The sequence below is a fragment of the Phalacrocorax aristotelis genome, chromosome 7, assembly GCF_949628215.1.
Source record: "Phalacrocorax aristotelis chromosome 7, bGulAri2.1, whole genome shotgun sequence".
Taxonomy (NCBI): Eukaryota; Metazoa; Chordata; class Aves; order Suliformes; family Phalacrocoracidae; genus Phalacrocorax; species Phalacrocorax aristotelis.
Genome location: NC_134282.1, coordinates 19,279,229 through 19,301,386, shown reverse-complemented (window position 1 = coordinate 19,301,386; position 22,158 = coordinate 19,279,229). Strand labels below are relative to the sequence as shown.

The window sequence follows — 22,158 nt, the reverse complement described above, 5'->3', positions numbered from 1 at the left end:
CCCGGGCCCGCCCCGCACGGTCCGGGAGGAGCCGCCGCCGCCGCGGGCACCGGCACCAGGGGCACCGGCGCGGCCAGGAGCGGCGGCAGCGGCGGCACCATGGCCTCGGAGAGCGAGGCGCAGCGGGCGCTGCAGTATGAGCAGACGCTGGTGAGTGCGGCCGGCACCGGGGGGTACTGGGGGGGCACGGGGCGCGGCGGCATGCCAGGGGGAGATGGGCGGCTTGTGGGTGCTGCCCCGCTTATAGTGGCAGTGCCCATGAGCTCTGTGGTGCCCGCTTTGGTGGGGCCGTCTTCGGGCTGTGGCTGGGCAGGGCACCAGGGGTGCCACCCCGCAGCCCCCCTGGCGGTGGAGGAACCCAACTGAGCCCCCACCCCCAGGGCAGGACTTGCACACACATCATCCCTCCCTCCCCCAAACTCCCGCATCACTGCGGGGGTGATGCCCACCCTGTGTGGGCTCCCAGAGGCACCTCCCAGTCACCCTTCCCCCCCATGCTATGCATCCCCAGCCCTCTGCCCCCAAGATAGTGTATCTCCCCTGCCTGCAACCTTAGCCCCATGTTTATGACTCCTTCCCCTCCAAGGCCTCCCCGCTGGCACACAGATGCCTGGCTGTCCTGGGGGTATCCTCCCTCCTGCCGTGCCCACAGCCCCTCCATTGCCCACAGCCCTTGGACGTCCTGGGCAAAGGTGCTTCTCCCTGGCCTTTGTTTGGGATGGTGGCTGCCTGGGGTGGCTCAGCAAATGTGTACTTTGTCCTGGCAAAGGCATTCAGGCAGGCAGGGCCAGGGAGGTGGGCAGGGAAGGGGTGGCTGAGCTGCTAGAGGGTACCCATGTCCATGGCTGCCTGAATTTGCTGAGAGCCTGAGCCAGTTGCTGCAAGCAGAGCCAGCCCTGCTGAGGCTTGCCCACCTGGCACATGGGCACGGGGCAGCATCAGGGCACTACTGCACTGGGCACCCTCCATATAGTCTTTCCAAGCACCCAAAGCCCTTGTCTGGGGGTCCCCCTTAGTGCCCATCCCAAACCACCCCTTTCCCGTTGCTGTCAGGTGGCTGCGGTGCACCAGCAGGCCATGCCAGCATCTCCACAATCTTATCGGCCCCATGGTGCCTCCCTAGCAGGGCTGAGCCAGGGAGCAGCTGGGGGCACTAGCAGGGGTGTATGGCACTGTCCAATACGAGCCGTGGGGGTGCCTCTTCCCACCCGCCCAGCACCAGACTGTCCCCTCAGTGCTGTGTCTGTGGTGGGTGGGCAGAGAAGCCAGCCCAGCTGGGCACTGTGGGGCAGAGGAGCCTGCAGGCAGCACAGGATGGGAGAGGCATGCTGGGCTAGCATCAGGGCAGCCTTGCACAGTGCCAGCAGACTTTGCCCTCCTTTCCTCTGGGCGGGGTAGCACCCATGCCCTGGGCACCCCAGGGTGCCCATCCCCATGGCCTCCAGGCTGCAGTGAGGCTCATGAAGCTGCCTGGGGCTCATGGGTGAGGCTGCATGTGGGCTTCTGTCCAACAGACTCACACCTAACTGTCAGGAGCCACCTGGGCCCATGCTGGGCTGAAGGGGTGCCCAGCTGCCTCCAGTGCATCTGAGCCACCACCACCTCCTGCTGGCACCTGCCAGGAGGGTCATGATTCAACCAGAATCTGGCACAGGCTGGTCCAAGCTAGACCACCCTGGGGACAACCCCGGGGACAGCTCTTGCTGTCCATGCATACAGCAGGGGCACCACAGCCAGGCTGCAGGGCTGTGCACAAAAAGCCCCATCCCACTTGATGTCCTTACTCCCACAGATTTCACCAGCCCTGGGGTGTCATGGCCATGGTGCCACGGGGGGCTGGCACTGCCCCAGCCCTAAAGGTCTCCCCAGGCAACAGTGTCCCTCCCTGGGGACCCTGTGCTGGTTGGTTGCCCGTGAGAACCCCTGGCCATGCTGGAGTGGTGGGGTGCATGCCAGTCCCGGTGCCCCCTGCATGCCAGGCTGCCGTGGTGGGGAGCAAAGGGTCCCCAGGACGGGGGGATTAAGCTTGACAAACTGCCCTTGTTCATTGCGGAGCTGCTCAGGGCGATTAGAGCCTGGCTAAGACAGGCAGCGTGACACACACCCCCATGGACTTCGCCTGCCTGCTGCCAACCCGGGAGATCCCTGGCCCCCCCGCCCTAAATATCCCCCCCCAGGATCACAGTTTTGGGGGTAAGGTTGCCTGGCATCGGCTGTGTGGAGGTGGGCACAGCTGCCAGGCAAGCTCGGTGCTATGGCACAGGGTGGCACTGGGACATGGCAGCACCAGATGCCAGCACCCACCCCAGGCACAGCATCGCCTGGGTACAGCGGGCACCATGGGCTGGCATGGCGTGGTGGGCTGCAGCATGGCCGGTGACCGCAGCGCAGGAGCCTGGGACTGACATAGCGGCCTTGGCCTGTGCCCGTGTCCCCGGGTGCCCCCCATCAGGCCCCCCCGTGCCTGCTCCCTGCCCGCCCGGCACAGTGATTGTTCAGCTGCTTCACGGCGGAGGCCGGAGTCCCAGGGCTGTTTGTGTTTCAAAAGGCCTTTGTGGAAAAATAACCCAAGCGGGAGAAGGAGGAGGAGGAAGGACAGAGCCCACCGCTGGCCTTCACCACAGCCCTGCACCACAGTGCCAGGGCTGCAAGCATGGTGGCTGGGGCTGCCCCGCACAGGGCACCCCTGGGGTCCTATGCCCTGCCTATGGGGCTGTGTCATGGGGCAGCAGGGTGGCACAGGGACAGTGGGGTGGCACGGCCCCTTCACTTGCATCCCTGTTTTTCCAAGGGGGTTGTTTGCAAACAGGGGGAGCAAAATCCCACCACCCCACCAGGCTGGACACCTGGGGCTGGGCATCCCTCCAGGTGCCCCAGGACCTGGGGGCAGCATGCCAGCCTCAGGCACAGCCCCAGGAGGTGGACATGGAGGCAATTTGGGGGGCACTCAGCCTGGGGGTGCCCTGGTCCCAGCCACGGCTGGCCGTGGGGCAGCAATGGGTTCAGAGGAGGCAGGCGCTTGGCAGGGAGACAGCACTCCTTGGGGAGCCAGCTCATTTCATCTTCCAGAGGAAACAAGCTTCACCCGAAGGGGGCCTTTGAACACTGGGCCCCGTGCAGGGCCAGGGTCTTCCTCTGGCAGCCAATGCTGAATCTGGCCCCCAAAGTGGCCACACCAGCACCTCCACCCTGCTCATGCCTTCCCCACGGCACATTTCTGTAGGGCGGAGGGCCTCTGAGCCTGTGCTGAGCAGGAGTGTGGAGGGAAATCTGTACCAGAAAGGGGTCAGCAATGGAAATGAATGTGCCCCTGCTCCCCACCTGCCTCCCCACCCTCCCTCCCACTGCTGAGCACAACCAGGGTATTAGACAGCAGAGAATACACCTGGCGCCACTCTGACTGCTTTCTCCACCCTGCCAAAGAGACCTGGGCAGGAGCGATGCCCTGTGAGAAATGCAACTTCACTCCGTCCCCACGGGGAGCTGACACGTGCCAGCAGGCCAGGGGGTGTGAATGGGACCCAGGCGTCCGGGGCAGGCACCGCTGCCGGCAGCTGGGACCGGGCTGCCCACGTGCCAAGTGCGGTGCCCACCCGTGGCTTTGCCCCTCTGCCAGGAGCCAGCACAGACTGTGCCAGGGAGAAGGGTGGCTGCACCCCGGCTGGGCGGCCACATGCTGTGCCAACACAGCACGGCGGGTGGGCACACTATCGGCATGGGGCTCACGTCGCCCCAATGTGGGAGCCTGGCAGGGGCCCCCACGGCCCTGAAGCCTCCCTTTGTGTTGGGCCAACCTCTGGCACTTGGCATTCAGGTCATGCCAGGGGGAGCAAGGCAGAAACCAAGCAACCGAGTCCTTGGCAGTGCCCACCAGCGCGGGACAAATGCCCCTGGCTCAGTGGGGAGGATGGGCACAAAAAGCTCTGGGCTGGCACAGGGGGCACTGCCAGGGCCACCCCCCTGCCAGGGCCAGGCCACATGCCATGGCCAGGCAGGAAGCACCCAAGGTGGAGGGGGTGCCCCCTACAAGGGCACAGAGCCCCTTGCACCCCCTTGCTCCCCAAATCTCCTCCTCACAGCCCAGGGACTGCCCTGTGCCCGATGCTGCGAGCCCCTCTCCCCTGGGACTATGGGGTATGCACTGCCCTGCCCTGCCCCCTCCTTGCCCACCTGGCTCCCTGCTGCCAGCTGAGACCAGCCAGCTCCTGTCACGTGTGGCCTGCCAAGCCTGCCTCCTGGGGGGAAACCCAGCCCTACTTTTAGTGATGACAAGGGGAGGTGCCCACAGAGCACCCGCACAACCCCCATACTAGCCCTCGGAGAGTTTCCAGGCCAGGCTTACTGTGCTCCCATCACCAGAGGCCCTTCCCCACCCTCCACAACCACAGCACCATGCCCAGGACACCTAGGGAGGGCTGGGGACTTGTACTAGTCTTGCTGGGCTGCCTGCACTGGGCACATCAGCAAAACAATCGCCATTGAACCCAGTGCCTTATCTGCCCAGCCCCTTCCCACGCCCCGGCTGGCAGCCGGACACCCTCAGAGGCACTGCTGCCCCTTCCCCTGCGGATGCCACGGCTGCCTGGCCCCTTGCCTGGCAACCCCCAGTGCTGGGAGGCCATGCCAGCGTGCCTACCACTCCCCTGCCTCAGTTTCCCCACTTAGGTGCAGGAGGTAGGGTGCCAGCCGCCGCTGATGCCCTCGCCCACTCCTTCTCCCCCAGATGTATGGGCGCTACACGCAGGACCTGGGCACCTTTGCCAAGGACGAGGCGGCCCGGCTACGGCTGCAGCAGGAGCAAGGGGAGGCCACCCCCAGGCCACGCCGCCCCTCTGAGCTGCTGGAGTACACCCAGGGCCGCTGTGCCCGCTGCCGCAGTAAGGGCCACCGGGGTGGGGACACGGGGGGGCACCAGTGTGCATGGCCCCATGGCAGTACGCGGTCTGGGCATGGCTGCCCACCGTACCACGCCGGCCGCAGTTAGGGTTTCTCCAGCTGTCATGGGACACCGGCGCCGAGGACAATGCCACCTGCCCACCAGGAAGCAGGGACACAATCGCCCAAAATAGCTGGGCACACGGCAGGGACTGGGGGCCCCCAGCCCGTCTGACTGGGGCCATGCCAGGCGGGCTGTGCTGGTGGGAGGTGCATGCCTGGCAGCACCATGTGTGACTGTGCACAGCCAGAGCCCCCTGTTCCCGTTCCACACCAGAGCAGCGGGGCTATGATGGCTGGGCACGGTGGTGCTCCTGCACCAGATGGTACCACCGGTTGTGAACATTTGAGTCCCTGCCAGCCTGGCCGCGCTGCCCCAGGGTGCTCATCCCCAGGGCACTTTGTCCTGAGCCTGGCCTTGTCCCTGCAGTCTGCGCCTTGCAGTGCCAGCGGTTCCTCATCTCCAAGGTGGGCGAGGACTGGGTCTTCCTCATCCTCCTGGGGCTGGTCATGGCGCTGGTCAGCTGGGCCATGGACTTTGCCATCGCCACCTGCCTCCAAGGTGAGCGGGCACCTGTGGGCTCCCTGAGAGGGGCAAGGGGTGGCCGAGCCATGCCCCTTGCCAGCCATGACTGCCTCACCGACTGTGCCCGCAGCCCAGAAGTGGATGTACGGGGGCCTGGACACCAACGTGCTGCTGCAGTACCTGGCCTGGGTCACCTACCCCACTGTGCTCATCACCTTCTCAGCTGGCTTCACCCAGATCCTCGCCCCCCAGGCCGTGGGTAGGGCACTGGGGGGACTGCCTACACCGTAACGGGGTGTCCCCTCCCTTGGGCTGTGGGTTGGGAGCTGCATAGGTGTCCTCCTGGGCTATGGGGTTGGCAGCCCCAAGGGTCTTCCAAGATCTATGGGATGATCTTCAGAGGGTCTCCTGGGGCCTACAGCACTGGGGTCCCCACAGGACTATGGGCTGGGGTCTCCCTACATAGCCATGGGGCTGTTCCTGCGGACTGTACTGTGGGGAGAGGTGTCTCTGGGACCTCCCTTTGGCAATGGGGGATGACAAAGTGTCAGGGATCCCCCCAGAACTATGTGGCAGGGGTCCCCAGTGTCGTCATCCCCTACGACCATGGGTCAGGGCTGTCCTTATGGTGCCAGGCTCGGGGATCCCTGAGATGAAAACCATCCTGCGGGGTGTCGTGCTGAAGGAGTACCTCACCCTCAAGACCTTCGTGGCCAAGGTGATCGGGCTGACGTGCGCCCTGGGTAGTGGCATGCCCCTGGGCAAGGAGGTGAGGAGAGTGCCCAGGGCAGAGTGGGCAGGGGGCCGGGTGGGGGGGGCTACTCTTATCAGCCACCTCACTGTCCCCACAGGGTCCCTTCGTCCACATCGCCAGCATGTGTGCAGCCCTGCTCAGCCGCTTTCTCTCCCTCTTCGGGGGCATCTATGAGGTGAGTGGCCCCAGGGGTGGCTCTGCCTGTGCCCCCAAGCAGGGTTGGCAATGCCTGGGGCAGGGGGAGGCAGTGCCCACTCACCCCCGGCTCGCCCGCAGAACGAGGCGAGGAACATCGAAATGCTGGCGGCTGCCTGTGCCGTCGGTGTTGGCTGCTGCTTCGCCGCCCCCATCGGAGGTAGGGTCACCCCGGGACCCCCGAACTCCCACACACATCCTGCACTGGCACGGGGGTCTGCCCAGCGAGGCAAGCAGGACTCCCAGGATGGCTGGCATGGGAGAGGGCAGTGCTGATCGGCAGGGAGGAGGAAGGGAGGAGCAGGCACCATCCTCCTGGAGGTGTAACATCTGCTTTCGTCCTCTCCCCTGCCGCCCTGTGCTCCAGGGAGCTCCCCACTCCGGCCCCGCTGAGCCCTGCCCGTAGGTTGGTGATGTGTCTAACTCTTTCCTTGCCCTCTGCCTGCTGCACTGCCCCATCCATTTTTCTGTTTGTCTGCGTGCACCCTCACCTGCCATGTCTCTGCTCATGTCCCCGCACTATGCTCTTGCTCACACCAACTCCTGCTCTGCCGTGCCCGGTGCCGCTAGCAGGGCACCAGCCGCACGCTTTGCCAGGGAAGCCCTTAAACTGCCCTGTAGTGTGTCTGTGGGGCTGGCCATACCCACACAGGCCGTGCATGAGCATGGGCTCAGGGCAGGAAGCATGTCAGGCACCAGGAGCCTGCCTGGGTTTCGCCACCTCCCTTGTGCGCTTTCCCCTGGCGCCAGGCGTCCTCTTCAGCATCGAAGTCACCTCCACCTTCTTCGCCGTCCGCAACTATTGGCGTGGCTTCTTTGCTGCCGCCTTCAGTGCCTTCATCTTCCGTGTCCTTGCTGTCTGGAACAAGGATGAAGGTACCTCCAGCAGGGTGGGGGGCATGGGGCTCCCCCCCTACCCGTCCCTGCTGACCCCCACTGCCCCCCCGCAGAGACGATCACAGCGCTGTTCAAGACCCGCTTCCGCCTCGACTTCCCCTTCGACCTGCAGGAGCTGCCTGCCTTTGCTGTCATTGGGTGAGCACGACCGCCATGGCGCCTGTGCCAAGGCCCCAGGGTGGCAGTGGCAGTGGTGGCAGCAGGACACATGGGTGCTCACCCCCCCACACTTCTCCGCAGGATCGCCAGTGGCTTCGGGGGCGCGCTCTTTGTCTACCTCAACCGCAAGATCGTGCAGTTCATGCGCCGCCAGAAGGCCATCAACCGCTTCCTCATGAAGAAGTAGGTGCTCAGTGGTCTGTGGCACTAGGGCGGTGGAGCCAGGGCTGCATCAGCATCACTCCCACCCCATGCCACCCTGCCAGGCGCCTGCTCTTCCCTGCCCTGGTGACGCTGCTCATCTCCACGCTGACATTCCCACCCGGCTTCGGACAGTTCATGGCCGGCCAGGTACCTGCCGTGGGATGGCACAGCAGTCCCCACCCTGGGGCTACCGCCAGCCCCGGCTGACCCTTGCCCCTCACCAGCTCACCCAGAAGGACACCCTGGTGACACTGTTTGACAACCAGACATGGGCCAAGCAGACGCTCAGCAATGAGTTCGAGTACCTGGGCATCCTGGAGGCCTGGTACCACCCCCGCTCCAATGTCTTCATCACCCTCATCATCTTCATCCTCATGAAGGTGGGTGCCTCCTGCCCCTGCCAGCTGAGGGCCCACCAGGAGGCTCTAGGGAGGGAGTCCTGGGTGCTATCAGGGAGGTGCTGGATGGTTGCCAGCAAGGTGGCACTGGGTGGCTGCTCTCAGAGGCCGCCAGGGTGTTGGCTGGGTGCTGCTGACGTGCTGTCACAGAGATCTTGGCTGGGAGCAACCAAGGTGCCAGCAGGAGGTGCTCACAGGGTGCCCCGCAGAGGATCGGGGCTGCCCCTTGACACAGTGCGGTGCCCACGTGCTGCTGCATGGCAGCCAGCTGTAGGGCACAGCAGGGGCAGGAGGCAGGGATGGGCTGGGGGGGGGCAACTAATGGGTGCCTGTGTCCCCTGTGCAGTTCTGGATGTCAGCCCTGGCCACCACCATCCCAGTGCCTTGCGGAGCCTTCATGCCTGTATTCGTCATCGGTGAGAGCCTGTACCCTGTGTGGGCATGGTGGGAGGAGGGAGCCACCAGCCAGCCCACGCTGGCACACCCAGATGTCCCCTTCCCCAGCAGTGCTGGGACAGAGGAGAGGGTGCAAGACTGGGTCAGGTGCCAGGAGAGCCCCTGCACCCACTCCCAGCCCCTTTCTGCGGGCAGGGGCAGCCTTCGGGCGCCTGGTGGGGGAGAGCATGGCAGCCTGGTTCCCCGACGGCATCCACACCAACAGCAACACCTACCGCATCGTGCCAGGGGGCTACGCCGTGGTGGGTAAGCACCGGGATGGCATGGGGACACTATGGTGGGCATCACTTGGAGATGCTCCAAAGGAGCCAGTGGGTCCCCAGGGCTGAGGTGGTGTACCAAAGGACTGGGGGTGATCCCATCACCAGGGGTGTCCCCAGGAGGTTCCAAAGGCTCAGGGTATGACAGATGCCCTGAGTTGGTGACCCAGCCCAGTAGGCAGTACCTGGCAGCAGCCCCCATGTCTCCTGGGGATGGGTGTAGGAGCGGCTGCGCTGTCAGGCGCTGTCACCCACACGGTGTCCACGGCCGTCATCGTCTTTGAGCTGACGGGACAGATCTCGCACATCCTGCCTGTCATGATTGCCGTCATCCTGGCCAACGCTGTGGCTCAGAGCCTCCAGCCCTCCCTCTACGACAGCATCATCCGCATCAAGAAGCTGCCCTACCTCCCTGAGCTGGGCTGGGGCCACCATGAGTGAGTGTGTGTCCCCTGCCCTGTCCCCAAGCCCCTCACCGGGCACAAGAGGAGGGAGTGGCATCACCCTGAGGCCACTGTTGCCCATCTGGGCAGGAAATACAATGTCCGGGTGGAGGACATCATGGTGCGGGACATCCGCTACGTCACCCTCAACTGCAAGTACCGGGACCTGCAGGACGTCCTGCAGAGTACCAAGATGAAGAGCCTGCCACTGGTGGAGTCAGCTGGTGAGATGCAGGCAGGGGTCTGCACAGGCACCCATCCTGGCAATGGGGCATGCTGGGATGGGGAGGGGTGATGGCAAAGGGAGCCAACACAGCCACTCACTGCCACCGGCAGAGTCCATGATCCTGCTGGGCTCCATCGAGCGGGCACAGGTGGGGGCCCTGCTCTGCCACCAGCTCAGCCCCCAGCGCCGGCTCCAGGCCCTGCGGCACCGGCTCTCTGAAGCCAGCATCTGCTTCCAGGTGAGGGGGGCAGCCACCTTGGGGGATGCCCGGCCAGGGTGCCCCCCACAGCCATGCTCCAACCACCCCACCCCCCCACAGATCAGCACGGAGGCCTCCTCGGGCCCCCCAACCCGCACTGCCTCCCGCAAGCCCCTGAAGCCAGCGCTGAAGCGGGTGCCCAGCAGCTTGGCTGAGACCCTCCCAGGTGAGTATGTACCCGGCCCCCCTGGCCCCTGCCTGCACTCCCCCACTGACACTCCTCCCCACCTGCAGCCGGCACCGCCGACCACAGCGGCATTGCCCTCAAGAACCTCTTCTGTGCCAACACTGCTGCAGAGCCCACTGAGGTGAGCACCTGGCCCAGCCCATCCCTGCCTGGCCCTTTTTACCCACTGCCATCCCTTCCCATCACTCCCATCCCTTTCCATCCTTTCACACTCCTTCCCAGTCCTGCCTGTCCCTGCCCATCACTTTCCATCCCTTCCTGCTCCTGCCCATCCCTTCCTGCCCATTGCCTTCCCGCCCTTCTCGTCCCTGCCCTGTCATGCCCACCCCTGCTTGTTGTCCCATCCCTTTCCATTCCAGCTCAACCTTGCCCATCCCTTCGCATCCCTGCCCATCCCTTCGCATCCCTGCCCATCCCTTCCCTTCCTTGCTCATCCCTTTCCTTCCCCACCCATCCCTGCCTGTCCCTGCCCATCCCTGCCTGTCCCCGCCCATCCCTGCCTGTCCCTGCCCATCCCTGCCTGTCCCTGCCCATCCCTGCCCATGGCACCACCACGCCATGCCCTAACGCCACTGTCTCTCCCCACGTGGTGCCAGGCACAGGGCATGGCCTATCGCAAGGCCAAACACGTCCGCATTTCCATCACGGTAAGCTGCAGCCAATCACAGGCTGGGCACAGCTCTTCTCAGCCAGTCGAAGCCCAGCATAGATTCTCTGAACCAATCAGGGCCTGACAAGATTCTGCTTGGCCAATCAAGTTTGGCCTGTGTCTGTGCAGCCAATCTTGGATTGTCCCGATTCTGCTCAGCCAATCACGGTGTGCGTCCTCTCAATCCCAAACCTTTCTGGCGAATCATAGCATGACCCAGAGTCTCACAGCCATGGGGTTTGCCCCACTTTGCTCAGCCAATCATGGCACCGCCTGCATTCTCTCCACCAATCACAAACCTGGCTTGTCCCACCTTGGCCAACCATGGTGTGACCTGTGTCCTCTCACCCAAGCACGTTAGTGGGCCTGCACCCTACCCACTCGCTGCTGCCATGCTGCCCTGCCTATACCCTGCTCGCTCTCTGCCTGTGCCTTGCCTGCATGCTGCCTGCAGCCTGCTGCCTTCTGCCCCGCCAGGCTGCTCATGCATGCCTCTTTTGCAGGAGGAGATGGATCTAGGTGACAAGATGACCCCAGCAGAGGTGAGGGGGTGGGCAGGGGCAGGCAGGACCCTCCTGCCCACGGGTACCCCGGAGATCCCAATGGGGTGCCAAGGCATGGCAGGGGGAGGGGGCAATGCTCCCACAGTGCTGGGTGCAGAGAGGGCCCCTTCGCCCTGCCCCACAATGAGTTTTTCCCCCTCTAGATCCTGGACTGGGAGGAGCAGCAGCTGGACCAGCTGGTGGACTTCAGCAGCGCCAAGATCGACCCTGCGCCCTTCCAGCTAGTGGAGCACACCTCACTGCACAAGGTACGCCGCATCCCCTCAGACACACCCCCCTTACCGCCTCAGACCCCCAACTCAGCCCTCTCTTCCTGCAGACCCACACCATCTTCTCGCTGTTGGGGCTGGACCACGCGTACGTCACCAGCATTGGGCGCCTGGTGGGCATGGTGTCCCTCAAGGAGGTGAGTGGGGATGTGGTGGGGTGGAGACGCAGTGTGGGGGGCACCCAGAGCTGCCTGCTGATGGGTTTGGGGTGCCCGCAGCTGCGCAAGGCCATCGAGGGCTCACTGACAGCCAAGGGGGTGAAGGTGCGCCCGCCGCTCGCCAGCTTCCGCGACAGCACCACCAGTGCCGGTGAGCCCGACACCACCGCCCTGCGCCAGCTCTGGGACCGCCACCAGCACCACCCCATGCCCCGCGAGGCCAGTCCCGGGGACAACAATGACAACGACACCCCCAAGGGCCAGTGATATGGGGTCCCACCCCGTGTCCCCAGGTGTTGCAGGGGCTCCCAGTGGGTGCTGGGGGATGCCCACCCCGTGCCTGCCTGTGCTGGGCTTGGCGTAGGGGTGGGAACCCTCAATCCAGTGCCACTGTCCTCCCACCATGCCAGGGGCTGGCCACGTGGCCCCCAGCCTGCCCATGCCCCCCCACCTCCCTGCCAGCTCCTACTTCGCTACCTCTGCCCCCCATCCTAGGTGCCCCTGGCACAGCCACCGCCCTCACCCCCCACCCCAGGCACCCCAATGTCCCTGCTCAGGGTGGCACATCGGGCAGAGGGGCATCAGGTCAGGGTGCCCATGGGGACACAGGTGGGCACTGCCCCCCTCCCCAGCACCTCATAGCTGGGAAGGGGGGGGGTCCTGCCACCTCTCCACTGTGTACCCCAACTCCATGTAAATACAGAGATTTTTATATTAATTTAATAAAAGCACTTTATAAACAGAGCCAGAGTGCCGAGGGACTGGAGGTGGGAGGGAGTACTGCCAGCGGGCACCGGCTGAGCCTTGCCACGGCACCGGGATTGGCATCACTTGGGGCAAGAAGCCTGTCTTTACCCGGTGCTGGGTCACAGCACGGCCTCACTACGGTACAGAGGCTGCGGGGCCTCGCTGGGGCAGACGCCGGCACGGCGGCGGGCGGTGATGACCAGCGTGCCGGCCTCAGTGAGGGCACAGCTCACCGACAGTGGGTCCGTGTCCTCAGGTAGCTGGCACTTGTGGGTGAAGGTGTCACAGATGGTGCCATCTTCGGCCACCTGTGGGGAGGCAGCACTGGCATGGTGGGGCACAGCATGGCACAGCAGCACATGGCACAGTCCAAGTTACCCCAGTGCTAGTGATGGGGCAGCTCCCAGTCACCCCAGCTCCAGCAGGGAGCTCAACAAGGCAGTTCCCACTTACCCAGTACCTCAGGGGCAATTCCCAGTTACCCCATTGCCAGCAGACAGCAGCTCTTAGTTGTCTCAGTCCTGGAGGTGGGGTAATTTCCAGCTACCCCAGTGCCAGCGGGGACTGTTCCCAATTGACCCCCACCATCAGAGAATGCAATGGGACAGGAGTTCCCAGTTGCCCCATTCTCAGTGAGGACAACTCCCAGTTACTCCAGTGCCAGCAGGGGCTGTTCCCAGTTATCCCAGTGCAGGAAAGATGCAGTGGAATAGGAGCTACTTGTTGTTCCTATCACCAAGGGACAGCTACCAGTCACCCCAGTGCCAACAGTTGCCCCCCTGCAGGAGAGGGTGCCGTGGGGCAGAATCCCTGTTGCTCCATGGCAGGGGGGTGGTGCCCCCCGGGGTGCCTTACCTTCTCAGCCTGGATGGTGACGTGGCAGTTGGAGGTGGTCACCACAATGTCAGGGGGCTCAAACTGGCTGACGTCGGCCACCACCTGGTAGATGTCACCCTGGGCACGCACCCAGGTGCCCAGGCTGCAGGGGCACATGGCGCCCGGGGACCCTGCGGGCATTGGGGTACTGCTGGGCATGGGAACACAGTGTCCAGGGGCTGGGGCACTGGGGAGCTGCAGAAGAGACTGAGGACCCTGGGAGGGGGACTGGGGGGTAGCAGGTGACACTGGAAGTCTGAGGACATTGGGGTTGCTGGGGGATTGCAGGGGGAAGTGGGGGCCCCAGGGCTATGGGGAGTACTGGGTGGTCTGGGGTGGGGGTCTGGGAGTAGCAGGAGGAACTGGGGGCTCTGGGGGCACCTGGGGACAGTAGGGGGATGGCACAGGAGCCTGGGGACATGGGGGACAGCCGGGAAATTCTAGGGGGAGTGGGTTGGGGGGACTCTGGGGGTGCACAGAAATGTTGGGGGGGGGGGGTAACAGGAGACACCGAGGGGTTGGGTGTAGAGGGGGGCTGAGGACATAAGGACAGCCAGGAAGGGGTGGGAAGGCACATACAGGGGTCTGAGGGCAGTGGGAGGCTCAGAAGGTTCTGGGTAAGGGGGACCTGGGGGCATGGTGGGCTGGAGGACAGCAGGGACACTGGGGATACCAGGGAATTGGGGCGGGGGGGCGGGACGGAAAGGGAAAGGGGAGAGAGGGTTGGAGGACAGTCCAAAAAGCCATGGGGCACCTGGGGGGCAGTCAGGGCTCCCCCCAGCCCCCCCAGTCTGTGCTGGATGGGTCCCACACTGTGCCCAGGCACCAGGAAGCTGGATAACCCTTGTGGGGCCCTCCCTCAGGTAGCAGGGCCCCCGACCCCCCCGTCCCCAGTACCTGGGTACCCAAAGGCCTCATGTGCCCGCACCCCGAAAGGGCCATGCTGCCGGTCGCCCTCGAAGCGGGGCTCGCCATGCCCCTGGCCGTAGGGACCCATGCGCTCAGCACGGTACGCAGAGGCCGAGCCAAGCGAGGCCATGGCGCCTGCTGCCTGTGCCCCTCAAGTCCCCGGCCTCGGGGAGGGGGCCGGCCGCCTGCCTGCCACCACCACCGACACTGCCAGATGCCCATAATTAGGCACCCCGGCCCCAGGAATGCGAGATAAGGGCCGAGGCCTCACCATCACTCTGCAGGGATGCGGCGGGAGGAAGGGGGGCACACGTGCCTCTGCCACCACTGGCCTGCCGCCCCCGGCCCCGGGGAGGAGGTGCCCCCCATCCACAAGAAGAGGTGCCTGGCGTAGCGCTCGCACGATGGACTTTATTCGAGACCTGGCAGGATGAAGGAGGGGGTGCTGGGATGTGGGCACCCCACGGGTACTGCCGCAGCAGGGTGGGGGACTCAGGCAGCTCCTGCGGGTATGCACACACGTGCACATGCACATACACTCCCAGGTGTGTGCACGCACATACACACAGACACACACACGCAGAGCAAAGCCCTCCACCCACCTGCAGGCACCCCATACTGCCCAGCCCCTACCAGTGCTGTGGGGAGCATCTGCTGGAAAGGGGGTGGGTGGTGGACGGCAGGGAACCCATCAGTGTGATGTCAGGCCTGCTGGATCCTGCACTACCCCCTCCAAGTTGGCCATGCTGGGAGAGGGGAGCCAGCCCCACGCTGGACGCCCCACGGCAAGGAGGGGCAACAGGTGCTGTGCCCGGCAGAGGTTGATGGGGGGGTGCTGAGGGGGTGCACGGGAGCAGGGGTGTAGTGGGTGCTCAGGGCACCACGGGGTGCGGGACTGGGGGGGGCCGTGGCCGGGCTGGGCAAGGAGTAGCATGCAGCAGACGGGCAGGCCCACGAGAACACTTGTCATGCAGGAAGGGGGAGGGGGGGGCACAAGCATTGGCAAAAACTGGCATTCCTCCCCCAAACGGCGTGCCTGGACTCCCGGCACAGCCCTGGGGGGCCCCCAAGCTGGGATGCCACCCCCGGCCAGGACGGGGGAGCTGGTCGCCCTTTGTGTAGGCACTTGGTTCCCTGCTAGGGGTGAATGACTTGGGGACGGGGATGTCGGTCCCGGGACCTGCCTCCTCCCTGCTCTCTCCACCCCATATTGCCCCACAGCAGATTTGGGGTGCCCTAGCTGGGCTGAACCCCCTACTGCAGGGCTGTGCTGTTGCTGGTGGCCCAAAGTCCCCAGCCTGGTGCCCATGCCCACCTGGCCCCACAGTCTCCCCATGCCGGCCCCACACACATACAAAAGTATAGAAAGCCCCAGCACCACGGCACATCCGCAGCACCCCCCGGCACCCCACCGCTGGCCCCATACCCCGAGGCAGCAGTTCACAGTATAAAACTCAGTCTGATAAAAGCCAGCCAGGGAGAGAGGAGAAAAGCCCCCTGCTCCCCAAATCCCCACTATGGCCCTGAGCCGAGGGTGCCAGGCACAGGGCAGGGGCACCATAGGATACTCAGAGAGGTTTAGCCATGCCAGGGGTGGGCCACGCCTGAAAGGGGACCCCAGGGTGGTTTGGGGGGGAACATGCGAACAACCAGCCCCACTGATTCAGTCTCATCAGTTTTGGGGGGCACATGTGGGCATCAGGGCAGGGGTTGGACCTCCCCAAGCCTTTCCCCGTTCTCATGCAAAAATCCAGGGGGGGCAACAATGTGGCCAAGCGGGGCCGGGGCACAGTGGGGGCACACTGGCCGGGGGGGCGCTGTGACAGCCCCCCAAACCTCCCCTGCGCCCGGCTAGCGAGGGGGAGTGGCAACAGGGCCTGTCCCTCGCCCAGCACAGGGTCCGGCTGGGGGGCAGCAGCTGGGGGGCTGGACCCCCGCCAGGAGAGGCAGGGCACCCCAGGGGGGCATCAGGGCTCTTCAGCCTCCTCCTCCTCCAGCGATGCCACCCCAGAGGAGGCGACATCAGAGACTTTCCGGCGGAGCGGGAAGTCCTTGCTCAGCACCACCTCGTCCTCCGTGGGTGAGAGGCAGGCTTCGGCGTAGGACACAGAGTAGAGGGAGTCCTGGCACCGGAGCCGTGCCAGGCCCCTCAAGGCACTTTGGCTGGCCGGGGGGGGCAGCTTGGGCAGCAGCAGGTCCTCACCCCCCAGGGAGCCCAGCAGTTTGGCAGTGAGTTCAGAGGGGGACACCATCTCCAGGCTGCAGAGGCTGGAGCAGAGGGTCTCAGGGGATAGGGTGTGCGAGGAGTCGCTCTCGGGCTCGCAGGAGCCATGCCGCACGCCCAGCTGGCACAGGTGACCTTGCAGCAGGTCTCGCAGCAGCACACTGGCAGGCACCGTGCCGGACATCTCTGCAGGGAACCAGGATGCCTGGGGTCAGTCTGGGGCGGATGGCACCAGGACCTGCCAGCCACCCACCGTCCTTTGCCCTGCAGGACAGGAGCAGTGGGATGGGAGCAGCCCTGTGCCAGGTACTGTGCCCACTTTGCCCACAAACTGCTGCATGCCTGGCACTGGTGACCACCAAAGGAAATGCAAAATACGCTCTGGCACTGGGTTGCAGGGCTTCCCCATCCCCTCAGGGGCACTGCCCCATACGGGGTTGGCCAGGCTGGGGCACCCAAGCATCAGGCACCCTGCTCCTTCAACCCTTGGCACCACCAGTGGGACACCGACACCGGCAGTGGGACACCTTGCTCATCTGGCAGATGCCTGCTCCCCATGGCGCTTACCGGTGGGCTGGGAGCTCTCTGTGGAGGGCATGAAGTCCTCGTCGTAGGACTCATCGTTGGAGTCATCCCCGTCCACCGAGGACCAGGCTCGCAGCTTGGCCTCAGCGATGGCAAACTGCTCTGCCACGCCTGGCATGGGACAGGCATGGGTCATGCATGCACCGAGAAGCACCCCCAAAATCCCCCTGTCCCGGTGCCTCTGCCCATGGTGCCATGGCACCAAAGGAGGGAGGGAGGAATGGATGGATGGGGACAACCCGCCCCACCACCCCTGCCCTCGGCCGTGGTTGGGAGAGTGTGCCTGCCGGCCGTGCCCCATGTGGTGCCTACCAGCAGCGAAGCGTGCCTCCTGCTCGCCCTCGCTCAAGTGGCAGTAGGAGCTGAAGGCGCTCTCCAGGGCGGTGCGCGGCTCCACTGGTTTGCACCAGCCCTTCCACTCGATGAGGTGGGCGACACGGCCCTGCGCCATGGCCGTCGGCTTTGTCACATGCTCCTTCACCACCTGTGAGATGCCTGCAAGATGTGCCCCTGCATCAGCACCCCCCCGGGCACCCCAAGTCCCCTCCACAGAGCCCATGACCCTGGGACCCAGCACCCCCACCTCCAGCCCTTAGGACTTGGCACCCCCATGCCCTTCTTTTGCATGTCACCAGGGAGCCCAGGGATACCTCGAGCCCCCCAGACCCTAGAGGGCTGACCCCAATGTGCTTCCCAAGATGCCCAGCCCCCTCACCCGCAGGAGACCCCCACTTCCCCAGATGCCCCAGGTCAGACAAGCTGTTACCGTGCAGCGAGGAGCGGGCCAGGGCAGCGATCTCCTGGATGGTCAGCGCACGCCGTGATTTGGGCAGCATCTCGACAGTGTCCTCCACATTGACCTGCCAGAGTGGGCAGGGGGGTCATGGCCACCCAGCCTGCTGCCTGCCACTGCTCTCCCTCTGGGACCCCTGTGCCCTCAGAGGGGGCTCAGCCCACTCAGTGCCCACGCCAGGAGGTGCCATATGGCAGGCGTGAGGTATGTGTGCACATGCATGTGTTACAGGAACACACGCACATGTGTGCAGAGGGATGATCACAGCCACTACACACAGATCAGTGGATACAGGCACACCTGTGCCTCTGTGCACACCCCCGGGTTGTAGTACACCCTTACACTGCTACTGCATGCACGCTCACACCTGCACTCTTATATAGGTGCACACGTACGTGCACACACAGACATGCTCAGTGCACACAGGCCGGCACATGCATGCTCACATAACCACATGGACACACATGCACACGCACTCATGCACATGCACTGACCATAAACACATGCACACTTACTGCATGCACATGCACATTCACATATCCACTCACTGCAGCCAGGGCCATCCTCACCATGTGCACACATGCACTTACTGCACGCACAGACATGCTCACTGTGCACACTCCATGTGTGCATGTACTGCACACATACGTGCACTCACTGCACACACACACGCATCTGCACATGGGTACACACACATGCGTGTGCATGCCTTGTACTAGTTGGTGCCACTGAGTGTCCTCTCCAGCTCATGCACACGCACACACACACGTGTGCAAGGCCACTGTGGCTGGGCTCCCCAGTCCCTGCTCCCTGGCAGCACCCATCATGCTGGGGCACACAGCCACATGTCCCTGTTGTCCGCCCCGGCCACGCCAGGCCCGGAGCCCATTGCCAAGGGGGAAGCGATGTGGGATTTGGAGGCGCGCAACAAATTGCATTGCCATGGCAACGAGGCACCGTGGACTGATTTCTCCCAGGATACAGCCTGGCTTGCAGCTGACGTCAGAGCAGCCCCGGAGCCGGCTGCGAGCTGGCAAGGCCAGGTGGGCAGCGGGGTGGCAGGCAGCAGAGCCCATCGTGTCGCAGGCCACGGCCAGGCCGGGTGACCCACTGTGGGGTACCAGCACATGGGCACCCTGGCCAGGGCTTGGTGGTACCTGGAGGAAGTCCTGGCTGTCAAAGGAGGCCTGGCGTGCCAGGCGGGGCAGTGGGCGGGTGGCACTCAGCGGCGACAGCGCTTTCACCTCCTTCCACTCAACGCACAGCGTCGTGTCCACAGCCACTGGGGGGAAGAGCCGGGGAGACATCAGCACCTCTGTCCCCCTGGCAGTCCCCTCAACCCCCCATGCCAGGGTAGCAGCTTCTTGCCTGGTCTGAGACCAGACACAACTCATTGCAGGGATGCTCCGGAGCAGCTGGGTGCTGCAGCATGGGTGACTCACGCCCGGGCAACTCTTCTGCCTGTGTCAGCGGTAACGCATAGCCCCTGCCTGGCACTGGGGACCAGGCACCCGTCCTGGCTTGGCAGCTGTTTCAGAAGGGGTGGGGGCAGCTGGGCCAGGCTGTGGTGGACTAGGGGCATGGATGGAGGCGGCGCTGGGCCATGCTGCGGGGGACTGGTGCTCCTCCACCATCTTCAACCCCCCCTCACCTGTTCCCCATCTCTGGGGCAGGAGTGAAAGGAACAAAACAGGGTGGGGGAGATAAAAGCACCTGCACCTGTCCTGCACTCCAACAGCCTGACCTCCTAGCACCAGCACCCCAAACAGATGGGTCCCTGCCCCCTCAGGCACTGACTCACAAGCACCGGGGCCAGGGAGGGTCCCCTGTCACTGTGGCCCAGCCAACCCCCAGGGGACCAGGGCAGGATGTCCCGAGGAGCCTCACTCCCTCTGCACCGAGGTGAGCTCCGGTGAGAGCTCCCCCAGCATGTCTGCAGCATCCCCAGCACCATCATAGGTCCCACCAGCCCCAGCCCCCAGAAAACCCTCGGATCACAGCTACAGCCCCTATCACCCCCAACCCTTCTGCAGCACCCCCAGGATATCTGTGGCACCCTCACAGCACCCTGTGGCACCCAACACACTGCAACGCACCCCTGCCAGCCCCCATACCCTGCCAAACACCTCTATCCTCCCAAAGCACTCCCACACCCTCCCAGGCCTCTGACCAGCACCCCAATCCCACACCCGCTTCCCAGTGCCTGCCACCCCCCACACCCTCCACCACCTCCCCCAGACCTGCACTCCAGTCCCTCCAATCCCCCCAATCCCTACAGACCCTCACCCCCAATATGTCCTTGCACCCCCTGGGCCACCCAGCTGCCCCAGATCAGCATCCCCAGGCCCCAAACCTCCTGTCCCTCCATGGCCCCCATCCCCCCATATGTACCCAAGTACTCCAGAGCCCTCAAGCTTCCTGTATGCCCCTCCTCACCCTTAAGCACCCCATTTCCCTGTGCCCCCCTCCACACTGCCATACCTCCCTATATCTCCCAGCCCCCATAGCCTCCCAGTCCCCATAAACCGCCCTATACACCCCCACCCTGTCCCCTAGATCCCCACCTTCCCGTACCTCCCAGCCTCCAACACCCTCATCTCATCACCCCTGTCCCCCAGCCGCTCCCCCGCGCCCCACATCCCCAAGCCCCTCTATACCCCCCACGGCTCCCCATACCCCGCTCCCAGCCCGGTGCCGCTCACCCACCGATGGTGGTTTTGGAGCCGATGCAGCCCATGCTCCCGGGGGGGCCCCGGTGCGGGCACTACCGCCGGCTCCGCGCCGCCCGCATCGCTCCCCGGCCGCATGGGCGGCCCCAGGCAGCGCCCGCGCCTTGCCGGAGGCTGCGGCCGCGCCGGGCCGCGGTGCGGGAGCCCCGAGCGGTGCCTGCGCCGGGCCGGGGAGCAGCACGTCCAGAGACGTCACTGCTGGGGGAGGAAGAGGAGGGAGAGGGGGAGGCGGTAGGTGGGAGGGAGATGGGGAGGAAGAGGAGGAGGATGGGGACACGGAGGGAGGAGGGAGAGGAGGAGGAGGAAGGGCGGGAGGAAGGCTGGGGAAGAGGAGGCAGAGGGGGATGAAGGATGAGGGAGAAGGGGAGGATGGGGGAGAGGGAGGCTAGGAGGAAGAGGAGATGCGGACAGAGAGGAGAAGGGGGGTGAAGGCAGCCGGGGAGGATGAAGGAAGAGGGGGGCTGAAGGAAGAGGAAGAGGGGGATGGAGGAAGAGGAGGGGGGGGCGGGTGGAGGAGGAGGATGGACGAAGGAAGAGGAGGGGGCTGAGGAGGAGAGGAAGGCCGGGCACCGCGGAGAGCGCCGTGCCAGCACCGCGGACAGCGCCGCCCCACCCGGCCCCGGGGCGCTGCCACCCCCAGAGCCTCCCCCGGCCCTCGGGGGAGCCCCGAGCCGGCAGGAGCTGGGGGGCATCAAAGGTCAGGGACCAGGACCCTTCAGCAACACGGCCCCCCACAGACCCAGGCCTGCCCACAGAAGGGGGACTCTGGCCCTGCTGGCCCCCACCCTGTCCCAAGGGAGCACACAGCCCATGACAGGGGGCTGGGGGTCCCACCTCACTGCAGATGGGTTTGGGGCAGGTGGGCGCAGGCTTTAGAAGATCACTTCTGATGGCACCACAGGGGCAACCCCTGCAGGAGATCCAGGCCATCATCGATGCCAGGCTCAGGTGTTAACCTGCAGCCAAAGACCCCTGTTAATTCTGAAACCTACTGATGTCAATTAATGCTGCAGTACCTTTTCCCCAGCACAGATGGGCACAGGATGCTCCAAGGGTGCCACCCTCCCCCTTGGCAAGCAAGGTACTGAAGCAGCCCAAGGGCCTCCCTCATCACTCACACACCCAGGCAGGGGCAGCTCCTGGGCAGTGCCCCACAGCAGGCCCAGCTGGCCTATCCCTGCCAACCACTTCCCAGCATTAGTGCTGCCAGGAGTGCAGCTCAGACAGATCAGCCTCTAATCTGGGGAACAGCCTCCGGTTCATTATTCTGTACCCTCTGGGCCCTGGCCACAGTGACTCAGCAAGAGACAGCCTAAAACATGAGAGACAAGCCTGGCCCCAAGGGAGACCAGCCCACCCTCACTTCCCTCCCCAGCAGGGACATCCCCGGCAGGGCTGGGGACAGCCTAGGCTTGCCCCATCTCCACCCCACCTGCAAGACACAAGGCTGGCCCTGAAGTAGCTCATCTCTCTGGTCTCCTGCCCCAAGGCAGAGCCCGAGCCCAAGCACACAGATCCTTGCCACTTCTGTGCCCACAGGAAAAAGAACACTTGGGAAGACTGAGGTGCTGCTCTGCAGCCAAGGTGCTGGCAGGGGTAAACTTCTCCATAGGAGGCCCTGTGCCAGGCAGAGCAGGTGAGGGGAGTCCCAGAAGGCCTGGCTCCAGGCACATCTGACCCCTTTGCCACCCAGGCCCGAGGGGTACCAGGGGAGGCTAGCCCCTGCCTGGACTCTAGGATGGCACCCCCATGCCAGC

At 64.7% G+C, this 22,158-nt stretch overlaps 3 protein-coding genes across 6 annotated transcripts; 1 reads left to right on the top strand and 2 right to left on the bottom strand.

Moving 5' to 3' along the window:
* CLCN2 (chloride voltage-gated channel 2) lies at positions 1 to 12,282 on the top strand. Of its 4 annotated transcripts, XM_075099177.1 has the most exons (24): positions 85 to 150; positions 4,724 to 4,877; positions 5,366 to 5,497; positions 5,592 to 5,720; positions 6,097 to 6,230; positions 6,313 to 6,390; positions 6,492 to 6,570; positions 7,161 to 7,286; positions 7,361 to 7,445; positions 7,548 to 7,649; positions 7,733 to 7,817; positions 7,895 to 8,050; positions 8,415 to 8,484; positions 8,660 to 8,770; positions 9,008 to 9,221; positions 9,318 to 9,451; positions 9,564 to 9,691; positions 9,773 to 9,878; positions 9,947 to 10,020; positions 10,496 to 10,546; positions 11,052 to 11,090; positions 11,255 to 11,359; positions 11,431 to 11,517; positions 11,599 to 12,282. In XM_075099177.1, the coding sequence occupies exons 1-24, from the start codon at positions 100 to 102 to the stop codon at positions 11,803 to 11,805; spliced, it is 2,637 nt and encodes an 878-aa protein (XP_074955278.1). In that variant the 5' UTR covers positions 85 to 99; the 3' UTR covers positions 11,806 to 12,282. The 4 variants fall into 4 exon arrangements, with proteins under 4 accessions (XP_074955275.1, XP_074955274.1, XP_074955276.1 ...); XM_075099173.1 differs by having other exon boundaries at positions 2 to 150; positions 9,564 to 9,878; XM_075099174.1 differs by lacking the exon at positions 10,496 to 10,546 and having other exon boundaries at positions 1 to 150; positions 9,564 to 9,878.
* Positions 12,252 to 14,303, bottom strand: LOC142059893 (heat shock protein beta-7-like). Its single transcript, XM_075099179.1, has 3 exons — positions 14,059 to 14,303; positions 13,141 to 13,292; positions 12,252 to 12,593 (listed from the first exon to the last, which is right to left on the bottom strand). The coding sequence occupies exons 1-3, from the start codon at positions 14,198 to 14,200 to the stop codon at positions 12,405 to 12,407; spliced, it is 483 nt and encodes a 160-aa protein (XP_074955280.1). The 5' UTR covers positions 14,201 to 14,303; the 3' UTR covers positions 12,252 to 12,404.
* Positions 14,304 to 14,464: 161 nt separating this feature from the next.
* On the bottom strand, positions 14,465 to 20,866 carry FAM131A (family with sequence similarity 131 member A). Its single transcript, XM_075099178.1, is given in 7 exon segments — positions 14,465 to 16,480; positions 16,862 to 16,990; positions 17,192 to 17,374; positions 17,646 to 17,739; positions 18,830 to 18,954; positions 20,379 to 20,422; positions 20,424 to 20,866. Coding segments are annotated over 7 exon segments (1,074 nt in total). The 5' UTR covers positions 20,480 to 20,866; the 3' UTR covers positions 14,465 to 16,037.
* Between the last annotated feature and the right edge of the window lie 1,292 nt (positions 20,867 to 22,158).

Coding starts and splice junctions, on each gene's coding strand:
- CLCN2 (XM_075099173.1), top strand. CDS start 100: ATGGCCTCGGAGAGCGAGGCGCAGCGGGCGCTGCAGTATGAGCAGACG. Junction 9,879..9,946: donor CTTGGCTGAGACCCTCCCAG/GTGAGTATGTAC, acceptor CCCCACCTGCAG/CCGGCACCGCCGACCACAGC. Junction 10,021..10,495: donor CTGCTGCAGAGCCCACTGAG/GTGAGCACCTGG, acceptor ACGTGGTGCCAG/GCACAGGGCATGGCCTATCG.
- LOC142059893 (XM_075099179.1), bottom strand. CDS start 14,200: ATGGCCTCGCTTGGCTCGGCCTCTGCGTACCGTGCTGAGCGCATGGGT. Junction 13,293..14,058: donor TGAGGCCTTTGGGTACCCAG/GTACTGGGGACG, acceptor CAATGCCCGCAG/GGTCCCCGGGCGCCATGTGC. Junction 12,594..13,140: donor TCACCATCCAGGCTGAGAAG/GTAAGGCACCCC, acceptor GCCTCCCCACAG/GTGGCCGAAGATGGCACCAT.